The sequence below is a fragment of the Nematolebias whitei genome, chromosome 11 (genome assembly GCF_014905685.2).
Source record: "Nematolebias whitei isolate Nwh7 chromosome 11, NemWhi1, whole genome shotgun sequence".
NCBI classification, from domain to species: Eukaryota; Metazoa; Chordata; class Actinopteri; order Cyprinodontiformes; family Rivulidae; genus Nematolebias; species Nematolebias whitei.
This window is the reverse complement of record NC_056508.1, coordinates 31388514-31408867: the sequence shown is the minus strand read 5'-3', so window position 1 is coordinate 31408867 and position 20354 is coordinate 31388514. Positions and strand designations below refer to the sequence as shown.

General features: G+C 39.2%; 3 protein-coding genes across 3 annotated transcripts in view; 2 read left to right on the top strand and 1 right to left on the bottom strand.

Moving 5' to 3' along the window:
- l1cama (L1 cell adhesion molecule, paralog a) overlaps nt 1–7093 on the top strand; it is a 37025-nt gene extending 29932 nt beyond the window's left edge. Inside the window, exons 12-27 of the mRNA XM_037684486.1 lie at nt 149–308; nt 597–721; nt 870–971; nt 1184–1381; nt 1471–1541; nt 2488–2713; nt 2795–2910; nt 2995–3211; nt 3455–3577; nt 3790–3966; nt 4058–4171; nt 4263–4412; nt 4809–4940; nt 5746–5818; nt 5974–5985; nt 6274–7093. Of these exons, the coding sequence (XP_037540414.1) occupies nt 149–308; nt 597–721; nt 870–971; nt 1184–1381; nt 1471–1541; nt 2488–2713; nt 2795–2910; nt 2995–3211; nt 3455–3577; nt 3790–3966; nt 4058–4171; nt 4263–4412; nt 4809–4940; nt 5746–5818; nt 5974–5985; nt 6274–6526 (2249 nt within the window). The 3' untranslated portion in view covers nt 6527–7093. The remainder of the gene's footprint in view (nt 1–148; nt 309–596; nt 722–869; nt 972–1183; nt 1382–1470; nt 1542–2487; nt 2714–2794; nt 2911–2994; nt 3212–3454; nt 3578–3789; nt 3967–4057; nt 4172–4262; nt 4413–4808; nt 4941–5745; nt 5819–5973; nt 5986–6273) is intronic.
- Nucleotides 7094–9662: 2569 nt separating this feature from the next.
- ribc1 (RIB43A domain with coiled-coils 1) lies at nt 9663–13661 on the bottom strand. Its single transcript, XM_037684176.1, has 7 exons — nt 13463–13661; nt 13160–13377; nt 12950–13064; nt 12550–12668; nt 11733–11969; nt 9879–10045; nt 9663–9744 (listed from the first exon to the last, which is right to left on the bottom strand). The coding sequence occupies exons 1-7, from the start codon at nt 13659–13661 to the stop codon at nt 9663–9665; spliced, it is 1137 nt and encodes a 378-aa protein (XP_037540104.1).
- A 537-nt stretch (nt 13662–14198) lies between these two features.
- smc1a (structural maintenance of chromosomes 1A) overlaps nt 14199–20354 on the top strand; it is a 10103-nt gene continuing 3947 nt past the window's right edge. The window contains exons 1-17 of the mRNA XM_037684881.1: nt 14199–14587; nt 15053–15241; nt 15461–15573; nt 15757–15960; nt 16129–16367; nt 16459–16717; nt 16946–17086; nt 17171–17253; nt 17350–17449; nt 18210–18317; nt 18460–18645; nt 18883–19062; nt 19161–19307; nt 19507–19644; nt 19727–19843; nt 19933–20039; nt 20124–20265. Of these exons, the coding sequence (XP_037540809.1) occupies nt 14479–14587; nt 15053–15241; nt 15461–15573; nt 15757–15960; nt 16129–16367; nt 16459–16717; nt 16946–17086; nt 17171–17253; nt 17350–17449; nt 18210–18317; nt 18460–18645; nt 18883–19062; nt 19161–19307; nt 19507–19644; nt 19727–19843; nt 19933–20039; nt 20124–20265 (2562 nt within the window). The 5' untranslated portion in view covers nt 14199–14478. The remainder of the gene's footprint in view (nt 14588–15052; nt 15242–15460; nt 15574–15756; nt 15961–16128; nt 16368–16458; nt 16718–16945; nt 17087–17170; nt 17254–17349; nt 17450–18209; nt 18318–18459; nt 18646–18882; nt 19063–19160; nt 19308–19506; nt 19645–19726; nt 19844–19932; nt 20040–20123; nt 20266–20354) is intronic.

Genomic DNA, 20354 nt, shown 5'->3' with positions numbered 1-20354 from the left:
CACACACACACACACACACACACACACACACACACACACACACACACGCACACACACACACACACACCAAATGCTTTAGCAGCTTAAAGTTATTGCACATCCTTCAACTTGTCTCAGTTTTTTCTCATATCCTTCATTTCCCCTGCAGACAGAACAGTGATCTTGTCACCACCCAAGGATATAAAGGTGCAGCCTGGACACACAGCAGTCTTTACATGTGTGGCCCATTATGACGCCAGTCTCAAAGTTCCCATCATTCAGTGGAGGAAGAACAATACAAAGCTGTTTGAATCCTCCAGCAGTCAAAAGTAAGACTCAAGACTCTGAGCAAGATCTGACAATGATAAGGGGGATGACGTTAGAAATGCATTGATTTATGTGAATGCTAACAGTAGCATCTTTGGTATACAAGCACAGCTAGGAATAAATGTCACAAATTAAACTTATCGCATGTTGTTCCGTCAGGTTTCAATTTGGACTTGTTCATGTCTGTGTTGACAAAAGAATAAAAGATATTGACACGATGACGAGGTAGAGAGGAAGGTATTGTACTGAAAAATATATAAGAAAAAACAATACTGGATTCATTTTTTCAGATACACATTTGATGGGCCAGAATTCAGAATATCTGATGTGGAACCAGACGATGAAGGCTTCTACACCTGTGAGATCATCACATCACTGGACAAGGCTGATGCCAGTGCCATGCTCATTTTATATGGTAAGCTCACCTTTCCTGGACTGGATACACAACAGGCATAGGCCACAAACATGCATTTGTTTTGTAATTTAAAACATAATTTTATAAATATTTACATGCAGTGTGCAGGCAGTGGTGACAAAACTGATAATGTTGGTGTTCCCCTTAGACCGACCAGATCCTCCAGTCCTCCTCCATATCTCTGATCCTAAGCATCGAGCTGTCACTCTCAGATGGACTCCAGGATCCAACCACAACAGCCCTGTGCTAGGTTCATTGCAGACAAACACACATTCTGTCACTCATTTTATCCCAGCCTTTTTTCTTTAGAGCAAGACTTTAGCGTATCAAATAACTTGATTTATCAGGGAAATGTCTACAACACGATTAAAGTTCATGCGAGCTCTGAGTGTCTCTGAATTATTTTTGCAGTGTGTGGCTGCATCTTTTCGTCCCCATCAAACTTTCACTTTGTTTCCGCAGAGTACGTTGTTGAGTTTGAGGACCAGGGTTTGATAGGGAGGGATTGGGAAGAGCTAAAGCGAGTAGAAGGGAACAAGGAGCGTGTTGTCCTCCACCTGTGGCCTTACATATCCTACCGTTTCCGGGTCATTGCCATAAACGAAGTGGGAAAGAGTGACCCCAGCAAACCATCTGATATCCACAACACACCTGCTGAAGGTAAAAGCCATAGTTTTGCATTGAAAACATTTTTCACTGTCAAAGTGTAACCAGATAACAACAAACTGTCTTTTTCATCCTTTGAACAGCTCCAGCCAACAACCCGGAGGATGTCAGGAGTGAGTCTGTAGACCCAGATACTCTGCTCATCACCTGGGAGGTACGCTAAGTGTACAAGATTTTTATTTTCTTAACAAACTCAGCTAGAGAAGATGCATTTTCTGCAATAATGGTGTGAAAACTGGGTGCTTAATGTGCTAAAAGTTGTTGTAGAATGAAATGCTGAAGTGAAAAGAAGCAGAGCAGAAGCTAAAGTCTGCAAAACAGAAACTAAAAGCTAAAATCAATTTTTTTTCCTGAAAGTGAAAATTAGGAAACTGCTGCCTAAAAAAAAAAAAAATTCAAAACTGTTGTTACAAGTTAAAGTGAAAAGAACAGTAGCTAAATGCCTTGATAAAAAAGAGTAACTGTTGCATGTACTAAAATCTAATGTAAAAAAGAGCTAAGCTTAAATTAGCAAAACAATGGCTAAAAGCTACAATATTCAAAACTGTAACTAAAGACTAAATATAGCAAAACGGTAGCTAAAATAACTTAGCAAAGCTAAACTAGACAAACTAAAGGGGGCTGCGGTGATCAGTGCCATGGTCCTGCCATCCTGAGGTTGCAGGTTCGAACCCAGGCTGCATCAGAAAGGGCACTGGCATCAAACAACCCCTGAAGAAAGGCACAGCTGAAAGAAACTTATTAACTTCACTAAAGCTAAACTATAGCTAAAAACTAAAAGGATCATAAGAAGACAAAAATAGAGCATGTTTAATTGAGAAAACAGCTTTTTTGAAGGAACCTAAGATATCTCAATGTATTTAATGTTTTTTTTTTTGGTTAATAAAGTTAAAAATGCCAAGAGTATAAAAGTTACAAACACTATATTTCATAGTGCACTATTCCTGATCAAGCCTAACACACAAATGTTTATTATTTGATTGTAAAGAACAAATTAAAAAATATATACTGATGAACAATAGTGTGAATGCTGGAGCAGCAGTCACAATTTTGTTTGGCTTTAGGAGGATTTGTGTTTTACTGCCTTCCATTCGTTTCAGAAAATGGACTACAGGAACTTTAACGGACCAGATTTCAAGTACAAGGTGCAGTGGAGGAGAGCGGTGGGCAGTGGGCCTAAGTGGCATGAGAGCAACACAACAGAGCACCAATTTCTTGTCAACGGCGTTGGCAATTTCTCCGCCTTTGAAATTAAAGTTCAGGCTGTTAATGCATTTGGGGACGGACCTGAGCCAGACCCGGTTATTGGCTACTCAGGAGAAGATGGTAAAATATTTTAAATAACACATTATTCGGCTGTACACTTTTCTTTTAGTGTAAATATTCATACTTTACATTGTCTCTCAGTTCCACTTGAGGCACCAATGGATGTGGGTGTTCAACTGATAAACAGCATGACAATCAAAGTAAACTGGTTTGCCGTGGACAGAGAGTCAGTCAGAGGACACTTGCTGGGATACAAGGTGTTGTTTCTGAATCTTCTCTTGTCTATTTTTTCTGTTTAACCTCTAAAGCCAGAACTCATGATGTTGTTTTGGTCGCATCAGATACATGTAACCAGAAAAGGCTCCAGGAGCCACCACCGAGGCCGACGGTCCAGGGAGTCCGAGAACGTTGTGATAGAAGAAACTGGGCCCAAAGAAGTGGAGAAGGTCATCAGTAATCTTAGACCGTACTCCCACTATGTTCTGACTGTCAGTGTGTTTAACAAAAAAGGAGAAGGACCCCATTCTGAGCCTCGGGTCTTCAAGACTCCAGAGGGAGGTAAGAATATAAGGTGGTGGGGATTGACAAGGCAGGGGAAAAGAAACTTGATAAAGTAGTTGGAGAGGATTAGACACAGAAAACAAGAAACAGAGATTGAGCAAGATAACGACTGATATGGGACAGGGGAGAATTATGAAACAGCTTTTAAGATATATTTTACTGAATGGCTTTGATCAAAACTAAATGAGCCTCTTTTTAAGCCGAGCAAAGTTTAACCAGGTGTCTTTGTGCTGTTGTCAGTACCTGGTCCTCCCACATCTCTGATCCTGGACAGCCCCTCAGAGACAGAAATGATCCTGCACTGGAAACCTCCTGCTCACCCCAATGGCATCCTTGTTGGATACCTACTTCAGTACCAGCGGAGTAAGAGCTTCATATTTGATCCCTAATGTAAAATCTTTTAAATCTCCTAGATTTACTGGACTGAATTCATGTGGAGGATACTATTTACAAAAATACTCAAATTACATCTATGAAACTATAAAAATGTCACAAAATCTTAGTTACGTGCATCCGTCAGTCAGGTGTCGGTAGTCAAACAGTGACTGAAAGGCTTTGGGCTTTGCTGTGGTCAGTTACAGAGAATGACGACAGCCCCATGCAGGAAGAGACAATCGATGACCCCGCAGCCACTCACCTCACCCTAACGAGCCTGGACCGTCTCAGCCATTACCGCTTTTATCTGAGGGGGCGCACAGCTGCCGGGGATGGAGAGTCCAGTATGATGACGGGGGCCACCACACTGGAAGGAGGTATTATTTCTCTTAATTTCAAGAATGGTATTTGCAGGCAATTTGTGCTTGTGTACATCATATTTAAGTATTGTCTGTCTTTATACTGCAGCACCCCCTGACGACATCAGTGTATCTGTAGGGGAGAACTTGGTAAATGTCAGCTGGGAAGCCAAGAAGAGACAAAGGAATGTTGGTTTCTACATCCACTACCTGAAAAAGAACGGTATGATATATGCACTAAAATAATCACTGCAGTGATTGATATCCTGAACAGCAGCAGAAATGTAACTGAGGTTCACGATGTGCTTGTGCAGATGGCAACAAATGGAAGAAGTCTGAGAAACTGAACTCCTCTCAGTCCTTCTACCAACTTCAGGGTTTGAGTCCTGGCTCTCACTATCTCCTACACTTCATCTACGGCAACACCACATTCTGGGATACTGACATAAACACAGCAGGAACAGGTAGCTCTTTGCCGTCATTCACGCTGTTTCCTTGTATCCCCTTTGCTTTCCCCAGTGGGGTTTCTGTGTCTAAAAATATCAAATTGCATCCTAAAGACAGTACCATGCAATTCTTCTGTCTTTCTGCTTGTGAAATGCTTTCAAAGACTCTTGTGAGGAGAGCTTGGTTAGCCGTATGAAGGGTAATACTTTAGTTCTTAGGTGAAATGTCACCTTGTCAGAGTGCATTACACATTTTCTTGTGTGCTCTAGATTCTGCTCTCATTTATCTTGTGCCGTCTATCCTTTTCATGCTTTACAGCATTCTTGTGTTTTCATCCTGATTTCCTTAAAAAAGGGTTGTTTTTTTTTTGGCTTCTCACCTACTTCCCACCTATTTTTATTTTCCTTCCAAAGAAGTGACAGAGGTGCAGCGAAGCATTGCAACGCAGGGCTGGTTCATCGGAGTTGTGAGTGCCATCGGACTTCTGTTGTTGATTCTGCTCATCCTATGCTTCATCAGGAGGAGTAAAGGAGGAAAGTACTCAGGTAAACACTTTCCAACAAGACGAGTGCTCTGCATACATCACAAGATCATCGGTTCAACTAAAAATACTTCTTGTAAATCACAAAATCATAGAGTTGGAGTAGCTTTTTTGTAATCTATATTTACATGTATAACCTTTTTTCTCCTTTAAAACATTAAGTGATAGTGATGTGTGGTTTTGTTTAAAGGTTATGAACAAGTAATATCTTCATTCATTCATTCATTCAACCTTTATTTATACAGGTTAGTCTCATTGAGTCACGAGGACTCATTTACAAGAGAGACCTGTTGTAGATATCTCGTTGAGAAACACTTGCTTGGAAAATAGTTTAATTCTATTATAATCTAATGGCTTGACTAAGTGAGGCTAAAACTGACGTTGATCGTCGCTGTCTAAATAAATCCACAGCAGTTTAAGAATGCTGTTGTATAAACTTTTACACTTGTATTGATTTCTCATTACAGCTATTTACAAAACGTTATGCTAATCTTTACAAATGTAAATACTGGCAGCAGCAGGTAGCTGTACCACTTCTGGTGCAGCCTGGTCTTGCTGCTTTAAAAAAATATTTTAGTTAGTATTTTAGTTGTTTTAAGATGGCAGTCGTCCACTTTGTTCTTGAAAATGTATTACTTCGGGTGTTTGGAAGTAGAATAGCAACATTACCAATGATTACCAATATTACCTTCAGAGATGGTTTGTCTTTTTTGCACTTTAGACTTGATGCCGTCTTGCTGTTTGACAGAACATTTTACTGATGTAGACATAAAGTTGGAATAAAGATCCCTGACCTGTCTCATTCTCAGTGAAAGATAAAGAAGACGGTCCAATGGACTCAGAAGTGCGACCGATGAAGGATGAAACTTTTGGAGAGTACAGGTTTGTTGTCTGAATTGTACTTTGTGTTTTTATGGAACGTTTGAACTCCTAACAGCCCTGAATCCCTCAGCACTGCTTGGTTTTCCTAACCCTTTGTGTTCCTTTCCTTTGCGTCTTTTTTTTTGTTCTCTCTGATGCGTGCCCCTGCTTTGCAGATCTCTAGAAAGGTATGCTGTGATGTGGTCTACCCATCTTTTATGTTACCCCCTCTAATTGTTTGGTCTGCTGACTTCCTTTTTTAAAAGCACAAGAGTTTATAAAATGCCTGAAGTCTACATTGATCATCTCAACAGTCCATAACCTTTAACCTTACTATAAATTACACATATAAAGCTGCAACCTTTTATACTGCATGTGATCACCTACCATTTTTGACAATATGTTTTCACACATTTCTCCTTTCTTGAGTTTTTGATGTTAGTGCATTCCCTAACTTGTGCTCTCACCCAATCTAGTGATCTTGAGGAGAAGCGGACAGCGAGCCAGCAGTCTTTGGGTGAGGAGAGCAAGCTCTGCAGCGAGGACACCCTGAACTTTAATGGCAGCAGTGCCATGACCACAGAGCTCAACAATGATGAATCTCTGGTCAGCCAGATCAGCCGTCCAAGTGAGGGGTTCCATAGCATGCCTCAAAACCCCACGCTAAACCCCACCACTATCTCCTCAGCCTCCAACGGCATGCCCACTTCAGTTAATATCCTCAATTAACCCCTAAACATCCACCAGGGACCGTCAGACCAAAATCTGTCAACACGTTTGTGCCCATATTCTCTCGCTCCCCACCGACCTGCTGTTTATTTTGACATCCAATGTACAATTTACTGACTACTCAGATGCCCACAGCAGTCACATGACTGATTAGACTATTGTGACCAAAGGAGAGTCCAAAGTGGTGGACCATGCGACTCAAGCCTGACCCATAATCTTCTGTTTTCTATGTAGTTTCCAGGCAGTTTAGCATCTTTAATTCATCCCATTTTTGTGTATTTTTGTTCTTACAGCAAACAAATGAAATATAAACAGAATGTTGTACATTTTAAATATCAGGGGTTCGTGGTGTAGTTATATAGAGATGCAAATCGCTGCATTAAACATAAGAGGAGGAGGAGGATGGTGGAGCCCAGTAAAGGGAAACTAATTGTATACATCCTGAACATCTATCAGGTCTAAAATCATTTCTGTGTAATGTGTACGTCTCATGCCATTTAATGTCTCACGTTGTGCTCGCCATTCACATTTTTTAGTTTCGAAATTTGTAATTAAACACAAAACATTTTATTTACCAATTATTTTCATATTTATATCAAGCTTGTGACGTTTTTTAATTTAAGATTTTTATTAGATCAAGATTAAAATCCAGGCATATAATTTAGTTGTAGTGGGACTTGCTGTGAAGATATGGAGCAACAACAGGTGTAAATAGCTGCATCGCTGCATCTGCATCTATCTATTCAGCCCTAATACAGTATTATAGATGTGTAATTGCTCCTTCTACGTTCCTGTGCCTGCTGCGTCTGCATAAAGCATCAGACTGACTTCATTTCAATCTCGCCTTCATATCATAAGTGTAATGTCATTAATGGAAATGAAACAGTAACGTTTGTTGTTGAGACCTATGTGTAAGTTCTCTGTGACCGTCTTTGTCTCCTTCTTCGCTGTATTAAAACATTGTTGCGTCTGATTAACAATCTTTTTTATGCCTGTTCATCTCATACTACTCAATCTGATTGAACAGCAGTATTTATTGCAGAGTGTGCAGTTTCTTGGACACTCCCTAAAGTTTTAGATTTCAATCTTTATCAATGCAAGCTAGGTAGTGTAGACATAGTTCACATCTTTTAAAGTAGAGATTCAAGGAAGGGTTGTAGTTAACGATACCTGTTGTAGATAGCTGTTTGCACATTCTTGGTTCTCACCTGATTGATGAGCTAATGGCTAGTCTGAGTTGGGTCAGAACCAAAAAGTATTACAACTCTGATCTCAGAAAAATGTATTATGATTCATTCTAACGCTATTTTACAAACTTTTACCTATAGTTTCAAATTACTTGGTTATTTACATAGAATCCTGTGATTATTAGTAGTGTCAATAGCAGCAGCGTCTGGCTGTGGCACTTCCTTTGTAGCCTGAGCATTTCAGACAGGATAATCATAATATTTCTGCTGGAATGCGATACACTTTGATCCTAGCCCTGCTTGGACAAGATGTTAGCTCTCTGTCAGAATTAAACTATATTTCCTCAAACTGAAACCATTCAAACAGCTATTTACAACAGGTAAGATATTAAGTGGTCATAATTTTTCCACAGAACCTCACTTCAAAAGATTTAAACTATTGCTTTAAGATGTGATGAAGGCGAACTGTTGGTATTTATATGAGAGAATGTATTCTTTTCAGGGCGAGGTGGATGTTGCATTTCTGTGCTTTTAGTCAGAGAAACATGACTGCAGCGATGAGAAATGTTTTAAGTCATTTAGAAAGGGAGGTTTTTTTTCCCACAGAGTGTAAATAGAACCCTCAAAGAGCCATGTTTGATATAACATTTTTAAAACATGCAGGTTTAAAATCGATTATCATTTTAAAACGTTTCAAGTTGAAGTTTTTTCTTCTTCTATACTATTGCTATGAACTCAGACAATGTGTTTTTGATAAATGACTGCAGTGAGATTTGGGTGTAACAAAAATAAAATAGTTCATGCTGCAGTCGAGGTACAAAAAAATTAAACAAAAACAAAACAAAAAAAAAAAAGACCAAGTTGTACTGTAGATGTTTGCAAACAAAATGTAAAAACCAAGAAATTGTACATTAGTGTCATTTAGTGAAAGTAGGTGCATCTCACTGAAAGCTAAGTTAGCGTTCATGCACATAATCATCCAGCAACATGTTGCAGTGCAGTGAATATCTGTGAGTTTTGAACCTGATGCATCCATGCAGGGCAAATTCATGCCCTCCTTATTCAAATAAAAGCATTCTGCTGACAGGACATCAGATGACAGGTCCTGAGGCAGTATGGGATATCTAAAAAAAAAGCTAGAATTACAGACGTTATGTCCAGGTTTCTTGATTTTTGGATATAAAGACATGCTCAGGACAAAAAAAGTCTATTTTCATACAGGAGAAATGAATGATTTCAATTATGCTGATATTCTAGCACAACTCTCTGCTGCCAAACTTCTGTGTTTGTCAGTGTTTGGGACAAATGTTAGTTTTGAATAGGGAATGACAGTAAACACACAGATACTCACTCGACTGCCACTCACCCTGTTCTTTTGTGTTTTGATGGAAATCCAAAGGGAATGCTGGTCTTTGCTTTTCCACTGTCACTAATGTTTCTTCCCCTAACCCCACCCCGTTTATAAAATTTAAAAAATAGGGAAAAAAAAAAAAAAAGGAATGATTTGAACATGAATTGGTTTGCTTAAAAAGTAGCATCGCTTACGAAGTAATGGAAGAAAAATGGTGAAACATGGAGGGTTGGATGTGTGTGCCACTGACGTGGGTGGGGGGGAAATGTGCCTAGTTGTGGTGTGTTGGTTAGCACAATGATGATGCCTTTATGTTTCTGGGGTGTTCGACTAGAGATGAGTGCTGAAGCACCACAGATGGGGCAAAGATAGCTGTATGATTTTAACACTGTAACTGGATTCATGACTGAAAAATAGAAATAAAATTTAAAAAAAAACATTGAAAAATATGCACTGACGATTGTTTCTTTTTTGTTCTTTTGGGTAATAAAAATTACAAAAAAGCAAAACGTGACTGTCAATAATTTATTCGTATTAGTTATGAATACAGAATCATTCAGTGAAATTTGCACATCGTTGCCAGGGAACAAGCTGGTGGTCAGCGGGAGCTGGTGTTGAACTGATTAAAGTACTCCTTGCTGGGTTTGTTGGTGTAAAGCGTCTTATTCAGATACTTCTGACTGGAGCAAAAATATAAATTGACACACAATGAGCATCTCAAAAATAGCCATTTAAATGTGGAATATTTGAGAGTTCAATTATCTTTAGACAAAGTGTGCTTGAGCATGAGAGTGTTCGTGTTTGCAGTGCTTACTGTGCTTGCTGCTCTCTGATCAGCTGCAGATTGACCCGGTCCATCTCAACCCTCTGCTGCCTCCTCAGCTCTGCTGCTCTTCTCTCCTCCTCCTCTGCTTCTCTGGACATCTTCAGGAGCTGAAAGTCCCAAGCCGCGTTGCTAATCTTTTCAGCATTAAGTTGTCTCTGGAAGCAGAAATAAATAAAAGCCTTACATGATCTCAGATCTGCTCAAATTGTTGATTTAAACACAAATCTGCAATGTTACAAAGACAATAGAACAGAAAAATAGTAATTTGGTTGATCTTTTCCTCAGTTTTTATACATTTTAAGTACATGTTAAATTGTTTCATGTATTCAAAACTATTTTGAAAATACTTTAATTAATAATCGTTTGTTGCATATTATTTTGTGTTTCTTTACATAAAGTAGACATTTGTTTAGTTAAAATTTCCTAGCCAAATCTGAAAGCAGCTCATCAACAATATTTACATAACTGCAGATTTACTAAATAAACATAATATTATAAAGTCAAAGCCCATATATGTATGTGAACAGAAAACAAAAACTTAAACATATTATTGCTTAAATTTAAAAATGGAAGAAAACATCAAAATGATTCATTTTCACATTCAGTGCTCCAGAAAAGAGCCAGGTCAGTTATGGTTTGCATTCACATCTGCCTGTTTCTACAATGTTTCCTAAATTTTTCAAAATTTCTTAAAGAAGCAGACAAAAAAATAAAATAAAGGATAATCTTTTTTTTTTTTTTTTGGCAAAACTGAAGTCCTGATAGTAAAAATAATCACTTCTTTATATGCTGAATAATGTAGATTTACAGTATATAAAGAATCCAGATGACCTGACTGAAAATCGTTGGATTGTATACCTGGATTATTGAGCATGGACTTTTTTTTTTGGTTTTGAACCAGTTTGACACGACTGTCAACAAGGAAGAGGGCCGGCACGAGAGGAGGGGGCGTGCCAAAGACACCATCTTAGCACCAACATAACTGGTTTGTTCCACTTTGGAGTAAGTTGTTTGGGGGAAGAATCAGTTTTATGTTGTGTGTTTCCTTGACTGATGAAGCCTTCTGGATGGAAGGTGAAATGTTTCAGCAAAAAAAGAAACTGTCGAGATGACCTGACTGAAAATTGTTGGATTGTATACCTGGATTTTTGAGCATGGACTTTTTTTTGGTATATGAAAAAAGGATAACAGCTGACAAAGATTACTTTTGTAAATGAAATAAAAGTCAAAAGTAAGTTATACCAAGATGAATAAGGTTTTAAGTGTTTGTGAAAAATCTCTGCACCATGCTAGAATGCATTTAATGGGCGTAAGCATGGAGAAGATGCATGCATGATGAATATATAAATCCTCTATACTGTAATTAAAGTCAGCTATAAACATTGCAGCAACTTCAAACTCAAACTTTGTCTTAAAGGACAGCACATAATCTGAAAGTTAAACATCTTAATTTCAGCTTTAGATTTTCAATCTGATAGCAAATACGGAACTGGTTTTAACCTTCTGACATGCCTCATAGGTGAAGTGAAGAAGAAAACACAACCTGCAGGTTAAAAGAGGGATGAGTTTGAACAATGAGCCATTTATGCAATTGTAGAAGTTATAATATGTCTGTGAAGGCGTCTCTGTTTTAAAGTGTCTTTTTACTGGAAGTCCATACCATGTCCTGTTTTTATGTTGAAATATAAATGGACAAGAAGACGATAAACCAATAAACAATTAACCCCCTCCTCATTGCCTCCAATCACCTTGTCAGAGCATAGCTGTTAGCTGCTTTGGAAAAAAAAGCTTATGCTGAACTACAAAAAATGTAAACGTTTTAACCTGTCACCAGTACAATACCTGTCTGTCAAGACGCTGTTGTTCTCGCTCCCTGTGGATGGCGCTCAGCTGCTCGGCGCTCATCCCCTTCCACCTGTCAGGCAGAATGTGAGGTGGCCTCCCTCCTCCCACATCTACCTCTGCTGCCTCTGCTCTCTCAGTCATCATGTCAGATGTCACTGTATGCCACATTTCTGCAAATTTCTCCCTTTCCTCCGTCCTGCGTTGCTCCTTGAGGTTTTCGTCTCGCTCCGCTGCCTGCGTGAACAACATATGGCGAGGCCTCAGCACTCACTCAGAAAAAGTTGATTCATTATCTCTTCAATGATTAACACAGCAGGGGTCTTACGAAACACTAAAATGTGGTTAAAGAATCAGCCATATGCTGCACATTCTCCTGAGAGATCCACTTAATCTGTTGCGTTTGCTTGTGCATCGTACATGCGAGTGGTTATTAGGGAAACCACACAACTGCCAGAAAAAATATCATGACATAAAGGATTTACAACAATCCTTCCCAGTGGGACATTTCCAACAAGCGCATTCAAGCAAATGAGGGAAGTGCTAAGTGGGGGGTGGAGCTTATTTAAAACAGGCAATTCTCTTGCATATATCAAAGTAGTTTACCCATTGGTGTAGGATGGGGAACAATGAGATCGCCACCCTCTTGTGCCAAACGTGTGCATGCATCACTTAACATTTTAGTTTGCGATTCTTATTTTAAAATCCCACATGAGAACTGTCTGCTGCCGCTCCAAATCCCACAGGATTATCCTTCAAGTGTTCACATCGAGGGCGTGGATGACCATAAGCAATCGTGTGTGCACATATTCTGTACCAGAGCTTGATTGTAGTTGTTGAGCGCCGTGCGTTCGGCTTTCTTGCTCTCTTCTTTAAGTGTGGCCTGCTGAACCTCCTTTAAGGCTTGATGCACCGTCTGCCTGTTCTCCAACATCTCTGCAGCACATGGAATAAGAACTCATGTGACGTGTCCATTTTCACGCCTGCGTTGGCCATAACTCTCTGAACAAAGCTGCACAACGACACACTCATATGTACATTATAGCTCTTGGGGGATGAGCATCAATCAGTGTCACCTGGCAAAAAGGACCGTGTGTAGGAGAGTGTGATTGTTTGTGCAGGAAAGCGTGAAGCATGCGTTTGATTTACAGCAGCTACAGGGAAGATGGTGTAAGCTCGTCTGTAATCGTTGTGTGGATGTGTTTGACTCTTTTAACCTCTATACTTGTCCCCCATGTGCCTTCTTTTATTGCCCTCCATCTGTGCTCGCAGATCTTTTTCTGTCTTCTTCATTTGTTCTTTCTTCATTTGATCCAATCCAATATCTTCTCCCTGTTCAACCAGGTGCAGCTTGATTATTTATTAGCCGTCCATTTGAATTAGGTTCATAGTTTTTTTTCCCCCTGAAGCGCACAATACTCGCTTACCTCGAAGATTTGCATGCTGGCAGGCCCAAGTTCTCCCTCTGGAACTGTAATCTTGAATGCCCCCTTCAGGCCACACTTCAGATCAGCATCATCTGAGTCCTCCACACGTTGCTGAGTGGCCCAGTACTGGGTCAGGTCCTGATGCACTGCTTTTCTCTTCTCTTTGTCATTAATGTCTTGCTGCAGGAGTGATTCATCTTGATACCTTCTCAACGTATCTGAGATGCAGTAAATATACGCTTGTGAAATGTTAAACAGTGATTTCATGTATATAGGGTCTCCAACATTTTGAACACAATTTACCAAAAGCTTTGTCTCGTTGTCTCTCCATGTTCTGCTGTTGCTTTTTTTCTTGGACTTGCTGGTTCAGGGCGTCTGTGTCGAGGCCCATCACACGCAGCCTGGTGTTGAAGATCCGGGCCTTGCGTGCTGCTTCTGCTGATCTTCGTGACTCCACAGCCTTTTCTGTGGCCTGGTCTAACAGCAAGTCCGCTTGGAACATATTTGCAATGTCTGAAGAGATCAAATATTTAGGTGAAAACAGTTTTAATAATTATGTTGGGATCACAATAGTGTGATCTATTCTTATGAAATGTATCTTCTGCCATGACCAAACATCATTAACCTGAGGTAGCTTCTTGGATTGTAGCTATACATCAGATGGTGTTTTATTAGCTGCACTCTAAAAACACAATCAACAATCAATTACTTGGAGCACTTCTTACCTGTGTTACAAACTTTGAACAAAATTCAGCAAATATCCGTGAGTGTTCACCATTCAGCAACTCGACCTTTGTGTTTGAGTGCAACCGGTGGTAACCATGGTAACAGCTGAACGTCTTTTGCTGTAAAAAAAACGCATAAGAAGCCATTTTCTTTGAAATAATAGTAAATAAATAAAAACAATTAACTCTGTAACGTCAGTCCACAATTTTTGTGGAAGGGAATTTAATTTAAAAATGGCATTAAGGTGTGGGGGAGGAACAACTCTTAAGGTAGCCGAAGTTTGTCTCGCGAGAAGAAGCGAGGTTTCGTGTCTCGCGCGGGTCTTGCTGTGAGATCGTAAAATGGCGCTTTGTTGTTAGTGGAGTTCCGAGCCCTTCTGATAAATAATGCCACCCTGCAAATATTATCAGACTTAACTTGTACTGCATAATGTAACGCGTGTGCAAATGAGCAATATACGGAACAGGCAAATTTATTTATTTACGAGCAAACTTTATATTTCATATAGTTACTTGCTACACACGGGTTAGCATTAGCTAAACAGCTAACGTCGGTGCAGATTTTATCCTAACGGCGAAGCAAATATAACAAAAATGGGCTATTTAAAGCTAATAGAAATCGAAAACTTTAAGTCGTACAAAGGGCGACAAATCATTGGACCGTTCCACAAGTTTACTGCAATCATCGGACCTAATGGATCTGGTATGTTGGGGATTATTTGTAGCAGCTAATGCAAACTGCTAGTGTTGGCTAACGGTAAATTGTGTCGTTGCAATATAGCGATTTTTATTGATGTATATTTGTTTGAATGTTCCGAACTATTAATGCCACGTGTATTTTGTCATATATACTAAATATTTTGCTTTTTTGAGTGTATTTCAGTGTAATGTTAAGGGTTATTTAAGGCTTCTGTAAGTGATGTTACAGTCAGAATGAATGTGAGCTTGCACAACAAACGGTGAAAAGTAAAGATAAAAGATACACAGCCAAGTTAAAAAGCACAGATATTTAATGCATTTCATGCTTTTACTACAGGTTGAGCCACTTAGTGAAAACAAATGTAATAACTCACCTGTTTTACATGTTTGACTTCTAATTAATATGAGGAAAAAGTTGCAGTCTCACATTGCTACATTTTTTATTTGTTTATGTATTTTTTTATCTTAGGAAAATCCAACCTTATGGATGCCATCAGCTTCGTGTTGGCAGAAAAGACCAGTAACTTGCGTGTAAAGACTCTGAAGGATCTAATCCATGGAGCTCCTGTAGGAAAGCCAGCTGCCAACAGAGCCTTCGTCAGTATGGTGTACCAAGAAGATAATGGAGAGGAGCGCTCCTTTACAAGGGTCATCATTGGTAAGAAGCTTCTTTGAACCAGAAATTAGGAGGCGCAAGCTTTGCTAATGCAACCGTAACCCAAAAACATGGAAAGATAATCTAATGTGAAATGAGCTTATACTGCTGCAAGTATAATATAATACGTAAACTTAAAATGTGAAACTAATTATAAAATTTTAAAAGCAGCAGTTATTTTATTTTCCGTGTATTTACTAAATCATTATGCCGATGTGTCAGGATCCTCTTCTGAGTATCGCATCAACAGCAAGGTGGTGGGCCTTCCTGAATACAGCGAGGAGCTGGAAAAACTTGGAATTCTGATCAAGGCTAGGAATTTTCTAGTCTTTCAGGTAAGACTAACTGATCAGCAAACTATTTTAGGGCACCTTTCTATTAAGGTCATAAATCTCCTGTTGTTTTACAGTGGTAAATTAGTGTTTGCTTAAATTGTATATTTATGTTTGGCAGCTGTTTTTTTTTTTTTTTTACCACAATTCATTTTTTTCTTGCTCTACCCTTAATGTTGCTTCAAGGGAGCTGTGGAGTCGATTGCTATGAAGAACCCCAAAGAGCGTACTGCGCTTTTTGAGGAGATCTCGCGTTCTGGAGAGCTGGCCCAGGAGTATGATCGGAGGAAAAAAGAAATGGTGAAAGCAGAAGAAGACACACAGTTCAATTATCACCGCAAGAAAAACATTGCTGCAGAGCGCAAAGAAGCAAAGCAAGAGAAGGAGGAGGTATATTCTTTATGTGGAATAAAATAATCTTCGGCATGACTTTATTTTGTTTGGCAGTGGAAGAAAAATAATTTTCTCACTGATAATTGGGTTGACACTCTTGAATAAAACATTTCATTGCATTTGCCATCGTTGATCATGCTGTCCATTCTTTTATTATTTTGTCAGGCTGAGAGGTACCAGCGCCTTAAAGATGAAGTAGCAAGAGCCAGCGTACAGTTGCAGCTCTTCAAGTTGTACCACAACGAGACTGAAATCGAGAAGCTGAACAAAGAACTAGGTCAGCGGAACAAAGAAATTGATAAGGACCGTAAAAAGATGGACCATGTGGAAGAGGAGCTGAAGGACAAGAAGAAGGAGCTTGGCAGGCTGATGAGGGAACAGCAGACCATTGAGAAAGAAATTAAGTAAGTTAATGTGTCCTTATAGGATTCTCATAGACTTTTTGAGTTTATTTCACTTAATAACCTTTTAATAACCTTTTAATTCTATTTACAGGGAGAAGGACTCCGAGTTGAACCAAAAGAGGCCTCAGTACATTAAGGCCAAAGAGAATACTTCACACAAAATCAAGAAACTTGAGGCAGCACGAAAATCATTGCAGAATGCACAAAAGATGTACAAAAAGCGCAAAGGAGACATGGATGAGTTGGATAAGGAGATGAGAGCGGTGGAACTGGCCAAGCAAGAGTTTGAGGAAAGAATGGAAGAAGAGGCACAGAGCCAGGGCCAGGACCTCACTCTGGAGGAAAATCAGGTATTTTTCTCAATTAAGGTTTACGTATTGTTTTTGTTGAATACATTTATAATAATTCACTTCTTTTGCCAGTAGAATAAAATTATGCACACAATTTTTTTTTATGCATTTGTAAACTGTGTCAGTTTGATGTTTTTAATTTGGATTTGTTCTTTGTTCTTAATATGATTAAGATATTGGGTTGAAATGTAATCATAAATGTATTTGCACGACTCTTTCTCTGTCCAGGTTAAGCAATATCATCGTCTAAAGGAAGAGGCTAGTAAGCGTGCTGCTACTCTGGCTCAGGAGCTGGAAAAGTTCAACCGTGACCAGAAGGCCGACCAGGACCGCCTTGACTTGGAGGAGAGGAAGAAAGTGGAGACTGAGGTAAAAGGATGGCAGGTTTTTCTGTGCCAGGAACTGATTTATTTTAGATTTATTACAGCTGTATATTGCGTTAATTTCTGCCAGGCCAAAATCAAACAGAAGATCCGTGAAATTGAAGAAAACCAGAAACGTATTGAGAAATTGGAGGATTATATCACCACCAGCAGGTATGTTTCTCATATGTTTGAACTGTTTTATACAGTGCTCTACCATATCTCCCCTTTTCTGCTTTACTCAAACACTTTTGTTTTGGTAACTCTTAGACAATCACTGGATGAACAGAAGCGCATGGAGGAGGAGCTGACGGAGGAAGTAGAAATGGCCAAGAGGAGGATTGATGAGATCAATATGGAGCTTAACCAGGTACTTAATAAACGAGGACGAAAGAAAAGTAAATGACCTCAAGTGAATATTTTAGCGTTGAGTTTTTAGTGTTCTGCAGTTAAAACGCTGTAAAGTTTAGGCTCAACTTTGAGCTAGACTGCTGGCTTGTTCTGCATCTGATTTTTACTAGGGGTGCACCAATTGCAGTTTTCTGGCCGATCACCGATTTCTTAAAAGTCTGACCTGCCGATTCCGATTTTGGCTGATACCGATTTTGTTTTATAAGCGACACTGTCAGGTGTTATAAGGTCACACTGAACCTTCAATCTTCCAGTATTATTTTTTGAAAAACATACCCTTGAACAATATCCTAGAAACAATACAAACATGCTTTAACTGGCCATGAGGTAGTGCTCTGAAATATAAATGAAGTTTAGACAATTGTTGTTAAAACTAAAAAAATCAATAAAATCGGTTTCTCATGCAAGTATCAGCCGATTTCCCCAAATAAAGGAAATCGGGGCCGATAAATCGGTCGCCTCTAATTTTTACTCCCCCCCAGTAAAGGAGTTCAAAACAAAACAAATTTTTTTTTTATGTCAATCGATAAATATATCTGTAAAAAACAAGTGTGAAAAATGTGACGTGGACCACTAATTAATTACAAATTAGTGTTTAATTAGTTTTTCCTCGCATGCCTCGTAGTGTTAAGTATATTCTTCTCACATGTGTTGACTAGCAAAAATGTCACCTTAGAGAACTCAATGACCATTCCAAATGTTATTGGCTTTTGCTGTAGGTAATGGAGCAACTGGGAGACGCCAGAATCGACAGGCAGGAAAACAGTCGGCAGCAGCGTAAGGCAGAGATCATGGAGAGTATCAAAAGGCTTTATCCTGGCTCTGTGGTAAGACCCCTTTGATTAAACAAAATTAGCATTTCTTTATTTGTAACCCAGCAGCTTTTTAGGTTTCTGTGTTGAACAATAAAAAAAGTGGAAAGTTTATATAACCAATTTTTAATAAAAGCATATTTTGCACTGTTTTCAGTACGGCCGTCTGATTGACCTGTGTCAGCCCACCCAGAAGAAGTATCAGATTGCTGTTACCAAAGTGTTGGGCAAGAACATGGATGCCATCATTGTTGACTCAGAGAAGACTGGCAGAGACTGTATTCAGTACATCAAGGAGCAGAGAGGAGAGCCTGAGACCTTCCTTCCTCTCGACTACCTTGAGGTAAATATTAAAGCTCAGATTTTGGATCTAATCAAGAATGATTAGATGTAAAATAGTATGAATGAGTGTTTACCTTCTAACTACTTACCAACCTACAATAGTTGTACTCCTTCAGCTTTTAATGGGATCTGTTGGTGTTTATTTTACGGCTAAATTCATAAAAGTTGTTTGCCAAATGACAAAATTTTAAAAAAATGTTTCCAGTACGGTTAAAGAAAAAGTTTTGTTTTGTCAAAGGTTAAACCAACAGATGAAAAATTGAGAGAGCTGCGAGGGGCTAAGCTGGTGATTGATGTTATCCGCTACGAGCCGCCCCACATCAAGAAGGCCCTACAGTACGCGTGTGGCAACGCTCTGGTTTGTGAGAATGTTGAGGATGCACGAAGGATTGCTTTTGGAGGGCCATACAGACACAAGGTACCCAACTTCATTTAAGAGGAATCCTCTTAAAATCCTGCATACGTCCAGATCGTTTTCTTCTTCTGGCTTATTTTTCCTTGTTCCTTTGTGTCCAGACGGTGGCCCTGGATGGTACTTTGTTCCAGAAGTCTGGAGTTATATCTGGAGGAGCCAGTGACCTGAAAGCCAAGGCCAGACGTTGGGATGAAAAGGCAGTGGATAAACTCAAAGAGAAAAAAGAAAAACTTACAGATGAGCTCAAGGTGACTTTTATTTTTTATCAGACAAGAATGCATATTTGATCGTAACTGATCCTGATACAGTTTGAAGCAGTGTCTGAACATTCCTTCAACAGCATTCGTTTCTAAGCTTTATCCAAAATCTCAACATTGACGGTAGTTGAGTTTATCAATTAACATAAATGCATTGCATTCTTTGCTTTTCCTTTATTTTTCTTTTTAGGAGCAAATGAAGGCAAAGAGGAAGGAGGCAGAGCTGCGTCAAGTGCAGTCTCAGGCGCACGGTCTGCAGATGAGACTGAAGTACTCCCAGAGTGATCTGGAGCAAACAAAGACCAGACACCTGTCCCTCAACATGCAGGTACAGCCCGTCACTTTGGTTTCATTTTCTTTTTATCTTTTGTATATATAACTGCTTTAACAAGTTTATTTGTGTCATGCAGGAAAAGTCCAAACTGGAGAGCGAACTTGCAAATTTTGGCCCTCGCATCAATGACATCAAACGAATCATTCAGTCTCGTGAACGAGAAATCACTGACCTCCGGGACCGCATGAACCTGGTGAGACTGACAAAGTGTAGCCTTTGAGAAGCCCGGGTAATAAATAAGTAGCACTGCAATAACTTTTTTTTAATGCTTTTGTTTACTAGGTGGAGGATGAAGTGTTTGTTGAATTCTGTAAAGAGATTGGAGTAAGAAACATCCGAGAATTTGAGGAGGAAAAAGTGAAGAGGCAAAATGAAATTGCAAAGAAGCGGTCAGTTTAGTAATTTAATCACCTCACTCTCTCACTTTTAACTTTTTTTTAAGTGTTGTGTAACATGATCCTATTTGACTTCAGTCTTGAGTTTGAGACCCAGAAGACCCGTCTGGGAATCCAGGTGGACTACGAGAAGAACCAACTGAAAGAGGATCAGGAGAAGGTCATGATGTGGGAGCAAACTGTTAAGAAAGATGAAGCTGAAATAGAACGATTAAAGAAGGTATAAAAAAAAAAAAAAAAGAAGAATATATATATTGTTATTCAAAGTTTGTTTTCTCAGTCATCCAGGTATATAACAACAAAAAAGGT

Coding starts and splice junctions, on each gene's coding strand:
- ribc1 (XM_037684176.1), bottom strand. CDS start 13,661: ATGTTCCAAGCGGACTTGCTGTTAGACCAGGCCACAGAAAAGGCTGTG. Junction 12,669..12,949: donor CATGGGGGACAAGTATAGAG/GTTAAAAGAGTC, acceptor CATGTGCTGCAG/AGATGTTGGAGAACAGGCAG. Junction 10,046..11,732: donor AACAGCGTCTTGACAGACAG/GTATTGTACTGG, acceptor TTCTGCTTCCAG/AGACAACTTAATGCTGAAAA.